The sequence below is a fragment of the Cuculus canorus genome, chromosome 7 (genome assembly GCF_017976375.1).
Source record: "Cuculus canorus isolate bCucCan1 chromosome 7, bCucCan1.pri, whole genome shotgun sequence".
In the NCBI taxonomy this organism is placed as follows: domain Eukaryota; kingdom Metazoa; phylum Chordata; class Aves; order Cuculiformes; family Cuculidae; genus Cuculus; species Cuculus canorus.
The window spans coordinates 35975962-35989274 of record NC_071407.1 but is presented as its reverse complement, the minus strand read 5'-3'; the positions used below and the strand labels follow the sequence as shown (position 1 = coordinate 35989274).

Here is a 13313-nt window from a genome sequence, read left to right as displayed (position 1 = left end):
TTCATTTAGATAAGTTTGGGGTTTAAATGGTTGTTGCTAATGTCAGGTTTTTTATTACTTAAATGGTTAGTTCCTGTCCTTTAACTCTGGGCTCCAAACCTTCACCTACCACAGAAGTTAACAGGATTCAGAGGCAACCACAGACCCATGGCTGTCTAAACACACTAAAATATTGATTCACGGGCACTCAGAAGTACCACAAGCAGTGCACAGCTTTCCTCAAAATATAAAACAAAACCTACAAAGAGGCAAAATCCAGCTTGTCACTTTTTAAGAGACAAAGAACACTTGTTAGGCTAAGAAATGCTGCTGCTCCTGGCATGGTGCAACACAGGCCTTCCATGTATCAGTTGCCAAGCAATCTAAACATAGAAACCTCTGCTGCAATGAATGTCCAGAGAAATCAACCACATCACAGCTGACATGCAGAGGGAGCTACAGAGATGTCTCTGGAGCTCTTAACCCACCTTTCTCTTGTCCATTGCTGCTCAGTCCATTGACAACAGTTTTTGGGACACCAACTTCTTCACGTTCTGTAAGACAAACAAAGAAGATTACTTCTGGGTTAAAACCTCTGTAACTGAATTTAACCTCTGAGCATGAGTTATGCCACAGGTTGGCACTATTTAATTCAGGAACTAGGAAGCATTCCTACCTTGTTTGGAGACAATTCTTGCTTGGATGACACCCGTTTCCCCCTTCCCTCTGCCTACCTGGATTGCAGCCTCTTTTAAACAGGGACTGTCTCTGTATGTGTATATGGCATGCAGCTCAGTGATGAGAGTTACAAGAGAGATTTTTCAAGTCTGCAACATCCTCAGCTGACACGAGTAAGACTAGCTCTTGTAAATTCAGAGCAACACAGACTATAGTGCTAGAAAAGACCTCCAAGGGTCATACAATGGCAGAAACAAATCTACCTCTATTGCTGCTGACAAATGTTTGCCTAACAAATTCTTACAAACTTCCTGCATCATCCTTAAGCAATCCGTTCCAATGCTCCACAACCTGGAATCTTATCAATTCTTAAGACGAATTCCCAGCTCATGTTTCTGAGACACTACTTAGTCTAGCTTTCCTCTGGACTTTCTCCAAGAAGTTCACATATTCCTCAAAATGCGGTGCTAAAAAGTGGACGTGATACTCCACCTGAGACTTGAGAAGGTGCTAAAAATCAAGGGAAATCTTATTCCATAGGTCCTACACATGGCACTTTCAGTACGGCACCTACCTTCTTTTTCACTCTGATTCAGCCTGCTACCCATAGAATCATAAAGAACCTTTAAGATCACCTAGTCCAACCATCAGTCCAACACTAGCATGTCTACTAAACCACATCTGAAGTGCCATGTCTACATGTTTTCTGAATCCCTCCAGAGACAATGACTTCCCTGGGCAGCCTGTTCCAATGCTTGATCACTCTTTCAGTGAAAAAAATTTTCCTAACATCTAATCTAAACCTCTCTTGGCATAACCTGAGGCCATTTTCTCTCATTCTGTCCCTAAAGTTTTCCTCTTCCCAACTCACTTCCATTTCCTGCTCCCCAATTTTTCTTTGAACAGATGATTTTTCCTGTCCAGATGTCAAAATTTGCATTCACCTCTGCTAAAATATATCAAATTCTTTCAGATTTTTTTTCAGGTAACCAATAATTTTTAACTCTTGGACTGCAAAGCAGAAGAAGCTAAGGTGACCTACTTCAGGCGCAACAAGTCTCTGGTCATTTTTTGGGCATTATGGGCAAACTGAAGGGAAAAAATGCAAAGCCAGGGCACTTTTTACTACAAAGCCATTCTGCTGTTGACTTTATAGTCAGATTCCCTAAGATCTGAAGAGCTTTGACTCTTCTTGGAGGCAGAAAACGAGTCAAAGAAAAGGAAAGAGTAATTGCATCAGAAACAGGGAGGAATATTTCTAGCGTTAAAAAAGAATGCCACTGAGGGCAATATAGACTTACCAGAGCTCATTGTGGCAGCGGGTCTTGCCTTTTCTACTTCTGGATTTTGCTGATCTCTGTTTAAAGTGAAAAGCAGAATGGTTACACTATGTTTCATATCTGCCTAGACAGCACTGGACAGGATGTTGTACATTCATCAACAAAGTCAAGATAACAGTTACAGTTTCTGCAAAAAAATCTGTTTCAAAATACAAATGAATTTATGTCAACCATCAGTTACATGTTTTTCTGATAATTATCAGAAACTAATGAGTATTTCTATCCAACATAGGTACTACTTCCAGACTTTAAGGCTAATCCTCAAGATTAAATTGTAATATACTGATTAAAGCCAAAGCATCTATATATAACAAAGGGCAAATTTGGCTAGCTTGAAATATATAAAATGTGCATCATCTTTAAGAAAAAAAAAATCTCAGTGAGACTAAAAGCTTTAAGCTAAAACTCTCAACTTAGATCACTGCCAGATTTCAGGGTGAATTGTTGCTTGGATCAAAGTCGGTCTCTCCTTTGAAACACATAACAATACAGAGTTATTTGTTGAAATGTATATTAACTTCTACAGCAACCAGTCCTGCATTGCTGCTGATATTTTCAGTATCAGACTCCAGTAAGTGAAACTTCAAAATTAGGAGCTTTAATCCTCCTGGGACCAAAGGTAGTAAGATTACCAACTCAGGAGAGAAACTAACAGAGAGGAACCATAGGATAAAAAAAGTCAATTTTCATGGTTATGACAGGCTACAGAGGACAACTATGAGGCCTATTCGTACCCAGTGCCCACACCTGTGGGGACTTTACACCTGCAGCAAACACAGGTTTCCCTGTCACACCACAGATGTTGGTTTGAATAGTCAAAGAACAGCATTTCTACAAAACCAGTCCATGTTTGCCAAGCTCTCTCAACTTTCTGAAGGTCCTAGGCTGAACTACTAACCATTTAATTTTGTGTTTCGATCTTTTTCCCCCTCCTCAAAAGTTAAAGCTAAAGAGAGTGACATCAAGTGTAACTCCAGACAATTAATGGCTTCCATGACACAAACAGAAATAGGTATCTGAAGCTGCAAAATCACACATAAGCAAAGACCCCAAACTGTGAAGCATAGGGAAAAATTGTTCAGAGAAACAAGAAACTAAGCAAGAGAGCTAGAGATACTTTTCTTCCCATTACATGAACTGGAGGCAGCATCGGGGCACCGCAAGAGGCAGAAATTGCCTTCAGGAAATTGAATTTGTTTTCTTGCCTCAAGCAACCCCATTCTTAATGAGCACTTGTCTCGTTCCAGACAGAATATAATGAGCATGTTCAACAGACACACGAAAGGAAGGAAAAGAAATTCAACCAGCAAATATAGTAATGGATCAGTCTGTAAAACCAGCCAGTATCTGGGCTTCCCAGTATGCATCCCTAGCAACAGCTGTCAACACTTAATTACATTATTTAAATATTGTCTTCATTATAATATATACAGAAGATCTACATCATGGGTTAGTGAAGGCTCAGCAGGATGCACCTTAACTCCAAGCTGACTCCAGTAAAATACAGTATAAAATGGAGGGTGCAGTCTAAAACTAGTCAACAACAAAAGCTCAGCTCAACTTAAAGGTCTGCTGCTTGACTTTGACTGACTGTTCAATACCTGCTTTTTGTTCCTACTATTTCATATTAGCAGTAAGTCTCCTGAAATAGTAACAGTTGACATAGTCTGAAAATTTAGACAGACGTGCTTAATAATAGCAGTCTTTCTGATCTTGTACATTTCACTTACAGAAACATGTCCCAGTTGAAGCAAAGCAGAAAGAAACATGCTAAAATGATAGGCTCTCTCGGCTAAGGAGGTTTGCAACGATATCATGGTCTTCTATTTACTGTTATGAGTTAAACTCACTGGATAAAGTCCCTCTGTAAGGAAGGGAGAAAACTATAACAAGGGACAGTACTGCAGTAAGTCTCAACTCAGCTTTAGGATTAAAGCCACCCTGAAGCTGAGGAGGCTGCCAGTACCCAGAAGTTTGGACTCAGCACTGGCCACCTCCATGCACTACAAGCAAGTCAACAGCAAATTTCTTCCACTTGAAGTATCTCCTACTTGTAGCTTTCCACTGGTATACAAGATAAAAAGGCAGGGGAAAAAAATCTAGTGCATTACCTTTTCACTAAAGGAAAGAGGAAATTCTCACTTGAGTCTGTGCAAAGGCAGAGTTAATTGCTGCTTCAATCCCAGATCAAAACATGTCCCCTTCCACAATGGCAGTATCCTAGCAATTAAACTTATGACCCCACACTTTATACTTTTTAAACTGTTCCATCTCTGTTTAGAAACAGTGACATCTTTTGATTCAAGTGTCTTTTTGATTCAAGAGTCTTGACACTGCTCACAGTGGGAAATGAAGCACTGACCTTCACTGCATTAAAAAAAGCATTAAGGAAAGAATTTACACACAAAAAAGACAAATTCTTTGTCTTTAAAAGGATAAATTACTTTTCAGAAGAAGCAATTTGAGATTAAAAATAAAGTGATAATTTAAAGAAGTAAGTTTGCTAAAATTAAATGGAGGAGCTGCACTAACTCATTACAACTAGATCTAGAAAAATTACTCTCCCGCATATGCCCACATTTGCTAGCAATTATGGAATTCAATTAAAATAACAAGCATTCACTGTTCATTTAATGTGAAACTAATCAGCATTATTCAAGCACTCAGAAGGAACATATAATTAACGCAGGTTCCCGTACATAGAATGCATTTAGCATGCTCAGTGTTAGCATAACCAATCCTGAGCATCTGAGTCAGTATAACTCTAGAAACTCCATTTAAAAGTTGATTTTGATCAGATGAGTATCTGCACACAGAATTGTTGCATGCAGGTAAAAATAACTGCTATTTGGATTGAGGAAAAGATGGTGCATGTTTGGAGGCAAGAACATGCTTCATCAGGGCTACAATTATTCCGTCTGTCTCACATATGCTTAACCCAAACCACACGCTGAAGTCCTCTTAGGCCTCCCTTAGTCCCGAGGTTGCTCTTGGCACCAGACAGATGGTCCAACCAGATAGTACATCTGGCTCCATGGCCCCACTATAGCAAAATACTGGGAGGCCAGTCACGAGTGGGGTTCCCAGGGCTCGGTACTGGGTCCAGCCCTGTTTGATGTCTTTATCAATGACCTGGATGAAGGTATTGAGTGCACCCTCAGCAAGTTTGCAGATGATACTAAGCTGGATGGAAGTGTAGATCTGCTGGAGGGTAGGGAGGCTCTGCAAAGGGATCTGAACAGGCTGGACCGCTGGGCTGAGGCCAATGGCAGGAGGTTCAACAAGGCCAAATGCCGGGTCCTGCACTTGGGGCACAACAACCCTATGCAGTGCTACAGACTGGGGGAAGTCTGGCTAGAAAGCTGCCTGGAGGAGAAGGATCTGGGGGTTGACAGCCAACTGAACATGAGCCAGCAGTGTGCCCAGGTGGCCAAGAAGGCCAATGGCATCTTGGCTTGTATCAGAAATGGGGTCACCAGCAGGTCCAGGGAGGTGACTCTCCCTCTGTACTCGGCACTGGTGAGACCGCACCTTGAGTACTGTGTTCAGTTCTGGGCCCCTCACCACAAGAAGGATGTTGAGGCTCTGGAGTGTGTCCAGAGAAGAGCAACGAAGCTGGTGAGGGGGCTGGAGATCAAGTCTTACGAGGAGCGGCTGAGAGAGCTGGGGTTGTTTAGCCTGGAGAAGAGGAGAGGGGAGACCTTATTGCTCTCTACAACTGCCTGAAAGGAGGTTGTGGAGAGGAGGGAGCTGGGCTCTTCTCCCAAGTGACAGGGGACAGGACAAGAGGGAACGGCCTCAAGCTCCACCAGGGGAGGTTCAGGCTGGACATCAGGAAAAAGTTTTTCATGGAAAGGGTCACTGGGCACTGGCAGAGGCTGCCCAGGGAGGTGGTTGAGTCACCTTCCCTGGAGGTGTTTAAAGAACGGGTGGATGAAGTGCTGAGGGACATGGTTTAAGGGAGTGTTGGGAATGGTTGGACTCAATGATCCAGTGGGTCCTTTCCAACCTGGTGATTCTTGGAAAATGTTGCCCTATGTAACACTTGTGAAGGTACATGCTGTAAGTCAGTGTGCAGCGAGTGTCTGGCTGGTGCATCCTGACACAGAGCAGTCTCTGTCAGGCAGGCCAGACAAGCTGTCTGTGGACTGTGAGAGCAGGTGGGTCTGGAAACATTTACTGCTCCCAATTCACCTCCAGAACCTCCTGCAGAAATGGCCAAGCCCTTCCTGTAGACATACATGCAAGTACACACAGCAGCTCTCCACAATAGAGTCTTTCAAAGGGAACCAAAAATAAGATCCTTTGAGTCTGTTAAAAACAGAGAAACTGGTACTGCCAGATCAGGCAATACGAAAGACATTACAAAATAAAGAAATAAAAAAAAATACACTCCCAAACCCCCAGGTGTCTCCCTTTCCAGCTCCCTGCTCTAATCAGCTAACTGTTGTTCTCTTTGCCAGACAGGAATTAGTGTCTCTCCTGAAAGATGATAGATATAGCAACAAAGGCTTCAAAGCTGCAGACATTCAAAACACAAGGAAAGGTAATAAATTCAAAGGGCATAAGCCAGCCACTGTAACCCTGAACACGCCAATGTCCATCTGTAACAACCACAAAGTCCTTGTCAGTTTGGTCATACCTCTAGGCAGACTTTTCACCCCCAACACATTTCTTCCATGGCTGCAGCTCCTTCTCTACTTGATGTGGAAAAGAGAGCAGTGCATTTAGAAACCCATTTGGGAGGAACGCAGATAAGTGGCAAACCCTTCTGCACAGCACCTCTCTGGACTATCTCACATGCTCCAGACACTGGAGTGCTCCAATGGCTGGGGGCTGGAGAACAAGGCTTACGAGGAGCGGCTGAGAGAGCTGGGGTTGTTTAGCCTGGAGAAGAGGAGGCTGAGGGGAGACCTTATTACTCTCTACAACTACCTGAAAGGAGTTTGTGGAGAGGAGGGAGCTGGGCTCTTCTCCCAAGTGACAGGGGACAGGGCAAGGGGGAATGGCCTGAAGCTCTGCCAGGGGAGGTTCAGGCTGGACATCAGGAAAAAGTTTTTCACGGAAAGGGTCATCGGGCACTGGAACAGCTGCCCAGGGAGGGAGGGGGTGGAGTCACCTTCCCTGGAGGTGTTTACGGGACGGGTGGACGAGGTGCTGAGGGGCATGGTTTAGGGATTGTTAGGAATGGTTGGACTTGATGACCCAGTGGTCAACTTGACCACTTGATGACCCAGTCCTTTCCAACCTGGTGATTCTATGATTCTACTCCCCCTACAATGGCAAGGGGTAACAAACAGCTTATTAATAGTTCCAAGCAAGGACACCTGCTCTGAAGATACTGGTACCTCAGCTAACAGTCGCAGGTGGTGGCTATTTTTGGTGGTCTAATGTGTATGTGTGTAATTTCCTTTTCTTTATTCTCTTGTTATTATTGACAGCTCTGACAACTCTCATAGGATTTAAAAACAATTGCTAAACATGAGATGCACATTGAAAACTTATTGAGCAGGCCTCTTATATTCCTGAGATTTAGACTCCTGCTTTATCTTTTCAGTTCTGAGTTTCTGATATTTTCGAAGTTTTCTCTCCATTTACATGATCTTTAAGTGTTTTGTGGCTGCACTTAATTGAAAAATCAAATTCTTACTTACATTAGTATAATCTAGGAGTTGAGGCTTTTAGACTTGAGGGATAATCAGCAATGACAAAACTTATTTTTCAGATGGTCAGGTCTTGCACAGTACTGACTGCGCTCATTTGTTCTGCTCCTGGCTCAGACCCTTTTTCACATTGTCACCGACAGCTGTGACTCAGATGCTCTACTCAACAAGCCATACTGGCTGTGTGGAGTTCCAAATCCGGAATGGGCAAAGGGCTGCACTGCATCCAAGAAGTTCCAACCACTTCCAAACAAGAAGTTCCTCTGCTTAAAGGAACTTGCTGGAAAGCACATCTCCTCTGTACTTCGCACTTTGTATCATATAACATGTGGCAAGAAAAAATAATTAGGATACAGGAGGCAGCTCTAGGTTAACCTCAGCAATCAGACCGCTGGCCAAGTATCACTATTTGCTTATCCTAAAATACTGAGAGAAATATATCGCCTATCATTTCTGTTTTCAGGGTTAAATAACATCCTATCACTCCTTCAGAAGACATTATGCTCCTAAGAATAAATGTCATTAAAAGACTATGAACAAGCAAGCAGTCCAAACTGAAGAAACATCTGTACAAGACAACTGCCTCCCCTCTCTCTCCATGAAGTGTTAAGACAGCAGAGAGGGAGCATTTAAAACTTACTAAATGAAACAAATAGCAGCATAAAACACGAGCTTGGATAAGATGTTCTTATAAATAATTGAACTCAAAGCTGTTAGAATAAATAAACATAGCACATTGCACGTGCAGTTTTCACTGCCTTTTTTTTATTTTTTTTTTAGCGTGGTGTATGTTTGTTTACTTCCTAATGGGCAATATTAAGTTATCTGGGGCATATGTGCCAGGTTTTGTGCAACTGGAGAGGAACACGACACCCTTAAAAGTCAAAATAGGAAATGTAAACTAGGAGATTTAGCTTTAAGAACTTAAGAGGTGGTTTTGAACTAAGTCAACTTACAGTCATGAACTTCAGAGCAAACAAAGTTTATCTGCAACCTGAGTTAACTCAGTCTAGAGAATTATTGAGCCCAATACCACCATGCCTATTAAACCACGTCACGAAATGCCATGTGTACATGCTTTTTGAACGCCTCCAGGGACAGTCACTCTACCACTTCCCTGGGCAGCCTACTCCAATGCTTCACCACTTTTTCAGTAAAGAAATTATTTTCTAATGTCCAATCTAAACCTCTCCTGGCACAACTTGAGGCCATTACCTCTTATCCTATCAGTTGTTACTTGGGAGAAGAGACCAGCACCCATGGCACCACAACCTCCTTTCAGGGAGCTGCAGAGAGTGATGAGGTCTCCCCTCAGCCTCTTCTTCTCCAGCCTGAACAATCACAGTTCCCTCAGCTGTACTTCGTAAGACTTGTGCTCCAGACCCTTCACCAGCTTCGCTGCCCTCCTCTGGGATGTGCTCCAGTAACTTGATGTCACTCTTGTACTGAGGGGCCCAAAACTGAACATGGGATTGGAGATGCAGCCTCACCAGTCCCAAATACAGGGGATGATCACATGATTCCTGATGGCCACACCATTTTTTATACAAGCCATGATGCCATTGGTCTGCTTGGTGACATAAGCACACTGCTGGCTCATGTTCAGCCAGCTGCTGACCCACGCCCCCAGGTTCTTTTCTGCCAGGCAGCTTTCCAGTCAGTTCCCAAAACCTGTAGCGTTGTACGGGCTTGTTGTGACCAAAGTGCAGGACCTGGCACTTGGCCTTATTGGCCTTGGCCTATTGATCCAGCCTGTCCAGGTCCCTCTGCAGAGCCCTCCTGCCCTTAATCAGATTGACACCCCTACCCAATTTGGTATCATCTACAAACTTACTGAGAAAGCACTCAATCCCCTCATCCACATCATTGATAACGATATTAAACGAGACTGGCCCCAACACTGAGCCTGGGGGAATACCACTTGTGACCTGTGTCAAGGTCGCTACTTTTTGAGTAGTGGGCAGGAAAGGATCTCCTGGGTAATCAGGCCTAGTCCCATGCTACTGCCATCAATTGTGTCATACAATCTGTGCACGAGCATTTTACATTCCAGCTTAAAACTGGTTTCCTGGCTCCACAGCTCCTCCTAGAAGCCTGCTCCGGAACTCATTCTCCTTATGGGTTGAATGCCACTTCTGATTTGCAACCTAAATTTAATTCATGAACAGCTACAGCTAAATTATTTTGCACCAACACAATTTTACCTGTTCAAGCAGCTCTTCCTCCCTGCACTTACTCCCATCCCTGCATTTTCAGAACATGACTGCACTCTCTGCACCTTCATTTTGCAAGCCTGTCTGTAAACAAGCATTTCCAAAGCAATCAGTCTGCATGCTGGCACCCATCTCATTATAATCTGCCAAACAGCAGAAGATTTTAAAAGGTTAGCAGTCCAAAGTCTAAACTCTGCTTAATGTCACAGAACCAGAGCTCAAAGCCTACAGCTGAAAAGCAAGATTTAAAAAGTAAATCAGCTTTTTTGTTTCACTCTAATGCTGGCCTATCCACTAAAAACAATTCTATGGTCAGTGTTCAGGTAGTGAATCTGATGTCCACAGGGACCTCCCTGCAAAGAAATACACTGGAATAACTTCACATCAGCCACTGAATCTTCATTAAATGACAATGACTTATAACTGCAGGGATGTGGGGATGAAAGGTGGCTCCTGCCTGAGCCACCAACCTCCTGCTCTGCTACAGACACAGGGCTTGGAAAACAGCTATCCAGAGGGTTGTTTGGCACAGAGCAAAGGAGTAACTTGACATGAAGTGCATCATTGGTTCCCTTTAGATAAGTTAACTGTTCTTATCAGTACCCTTACAGTCAAAAATTCTTCTCATGAAAATAGATTTTAAAAACACAATAACAGGGCTTTGACTTCCTCCTGAGTCTGCCATGGCTGCGCCCTGTATTTTGTGTTTGACAGCTGAGATCACGGTGACAGTAGCTGTGGACCCCCATCATACCTGTCTGCTACAGCAACAAATATCTTTGTGCCACACCCATACACCCACTCAGCTCACATAAAAATTTACAACTTCAGAGAGGGAAGGAAAAAAAAAGAGGATATTTAAAATAAATTTCATAGTCATCTTAGCAGAAGACATAATACACAGTGTTTGAGAGCAGATGTTGATATTTCTGCTCAGATTTATCTGTGATATGTATGCTAATACCTCATAAGTGGAAGCACTTCACAAACAAGCTGATGTACGTCCCATACAAAGGAGCTCACTGGGCACAGCTCTCAGGCTGCCAACACAAGAGAGAAGATTGTAAATCATTTAACAGCATATTGCAACCTGCAACTGTTTAGAACACTTAACTAAGACTCATACAGGAGTTTGGGCAGGGAACACAAACTACTGAAATTAGTATTTATTAACAGATAAAGGGTAATTAATTCAATGACACCAGATTTATGCTTTTGCAAAAGAGATTTTGCTTTTGCAAATCTTTCAGACAACCTGCAGCGACTGCTGCCAGTCAAGATGATGCTGGTTTTATGCTTCAGCTGAAAGAAACAGAAGATTCTTTGAGTTCATGCTGTTGAGAGACTACTTGTAAGAGCTGTGCAGCTGGGTTGCTCTGTGTACTGCATTTAACTCTGCGTACACCTGTACACGAGGCCACTTGTGCTTCTGCAGAACAATTGCTGCAAATAAACAGATCCAAATTCCAGAAGCCCTAATTATGTATAACAATGGATCCATTCAGCTGACCGCAGGACTGAGGGACACAAACACTACATTGCATTTACTACAGTGAATGCATTCTATAAACATGATAAATTAGATCATCTGAACAACATCCAGAAGCTTCTTTTGCATGGTTTAGTATAACAAACAAAGGCTACAAAGGGTGTCTTCCCCTCTGTCACACACTCTCAAACAGTGAAGTAGTAAATAAGAGGAAGTTCCATTAAGCAGAAACACTAATTAGAAACTGAATAGTGTCAAAAGTCCATATCCAGATTAAAAACATGTTACAGAAATTAGGGTAGAGTGAAAATTTTGATGCATCTATGATGAATAAATCAGATACTTTAATGCAACAGACCACATTATATCATCGAGACACAACCCAAGATTCCTAGTTGCATAAGGCATAGGAATTGCATAGGCATTAATGAGTGCTCACTGTGGCAACCACATTAACATTAATTTTTAATTATGACCTCTGCTAGCACTAGCTGTTTAGAAGCGCTACACGAACATTCACTAAGCAACAGCTAATATTTTTTAAGGTCTATTGGTAATATTCCTATTTTACACAGAGGTGGAAGATTCCAGCCTCTATTTTATGCAACATCCGAAATCAGCTGAGCTGGCACAGTGTAACAAGGCACATGTATCAGTTTTACAGGTTTCTTTTTATATTTTCAGAATAAGCAAAACCAGTTTGAGAGTTGGTCTTGTTTACACACAACTGCAATGATCTCCAGAGAACCAAATAAAGCTAAGTCCAGCCTATGTGCGTGGAGCTAGGCATACAATACTTCCAACACATCTTTCACAAGCCCAGGGATGCAAGTTGAAATGAGACAGGGTCATTCTCTTTAGCCTTCGCCAACCTGCAGGCATTGCTACACTAGAAAAAGTGCCAGGGAACACATTAATCTACCTGAATATCAGCCACAAAAAGGTCCCGGGCAAAACTCAGAAGGCTGGTCACTGTCATGCACCCAAGGTCAAACAGCAAAACTGTGCCTGCCAGGGAATTCAGGCTGGAGGGTTGGCTTGTTAGCCTTGTCAGACTGTGCTACCTTTAAAGTCACCCTCACACTGAAATGAAGAACACAGTGATCGCTCCTCTGCTCAGTACTGAAAATGCTCTGAGAAAACCAAACTTGTGGGTTAAGCAATAGCCTGATATTCAAAGTGTCTCCTGAAATAGCAGAAAATTACATTCCAGAAGCCAGTTCCCATGTTCACTTCCCTATGACTTCTCCAGCCTCAGATGACCAAATTCAAATATAGCCAAGAATTCCACATCCATTGTCATCACTTTCACTTTAATTGCTGCCCCCATCAGCATTCAGGAACTCCTTCCATAAAAATAGACAGGAGACAGATCCAGTCACTCTGGTAAGGAGGCAAGGACCCACCCGTTCTCCTTAATGAGTACACAGACCCGTGTAATGGTTACCTTGATATCTTTCTCTTTTCAAGGGGCAGCTGGAAATACCTATCCAAATGAAAGTAGTAATCTGAAAATCAGTATGTACTGCCCCAACAGACCTACCCACTCAGTGCATATTAGCATAAGCCATGTAAAGTCCTGGTAGTTCAGTTCATAGAAGCTCTAGAAGAGTTAGCTTTGACTAGCTCTGACTGAAAACCATACCAATATCCTTACCTTGATTCAGGTTTTTCAGTTAACGATGGCATTTTCTTATTCACTCAGTTTCACTTCCTAAGAGGCATGGAAAGAGTTAAGGAAGCCTTTCACTGTGTTGTCCTGTCACTTGGCTATTGAGGTGTAACAAGAAATTTGTGGGGGCATCTCTCTCTCTCTGGCACCCTTAAATATTTGCTCCTCCCACTGCTGCGCTTTAATTAGCCAGTTGGTTCTTAGTCATCCCATCCTGTCACTAGGCTTGCTCACCATCAGACACCCACACACAGCCTGCCTGTCACTCCTCTGCCACTG

The 13313-nt window shown here is 42.8% G+C and overlaps 1 protein-coding gene across 36 annotated transcripts in view; it reads right to left on the bottom strand.

Moving 5' to 3' along the window:
- SORBS1 (sorbin and SH3 domain containing 1) overlaps positions 1-13078 on the bottom strand; it is an 86611-nt gene extending 73533 nt beyond the window's left edge. For 33 of the 36 annotated variants that reach the window (XM_054071050.1, XM_054071053.1, XM_054071054.1 and 30 more), the window contains exons 1-3: positions 13020-13066; positions 1959-2014; positions 468-533 (exon numbers count right to left, since the gene is read on the bottom strand). In XM_054071050.1, the coding sequence (XP_053927025.1) occupies positions 468-533; positions 1959-2014; positions 13020-13051 (154 nt within the window). In that variant the 5' untranslated portion in view covers positions 13052-13066. Of the gene's footprint in view, positions 1-467; positions 534-1958; positions 2015-13019 lie in introns of all 36 variants that reach the window. The other 3 variants (XM_054071048.1, XM_054071049.1, XM_054071052.1) reach the window with 3 other exon arrangements.
- Between the last annotated feature and the right edge of the window lie 235 nt (positions 13079-13313).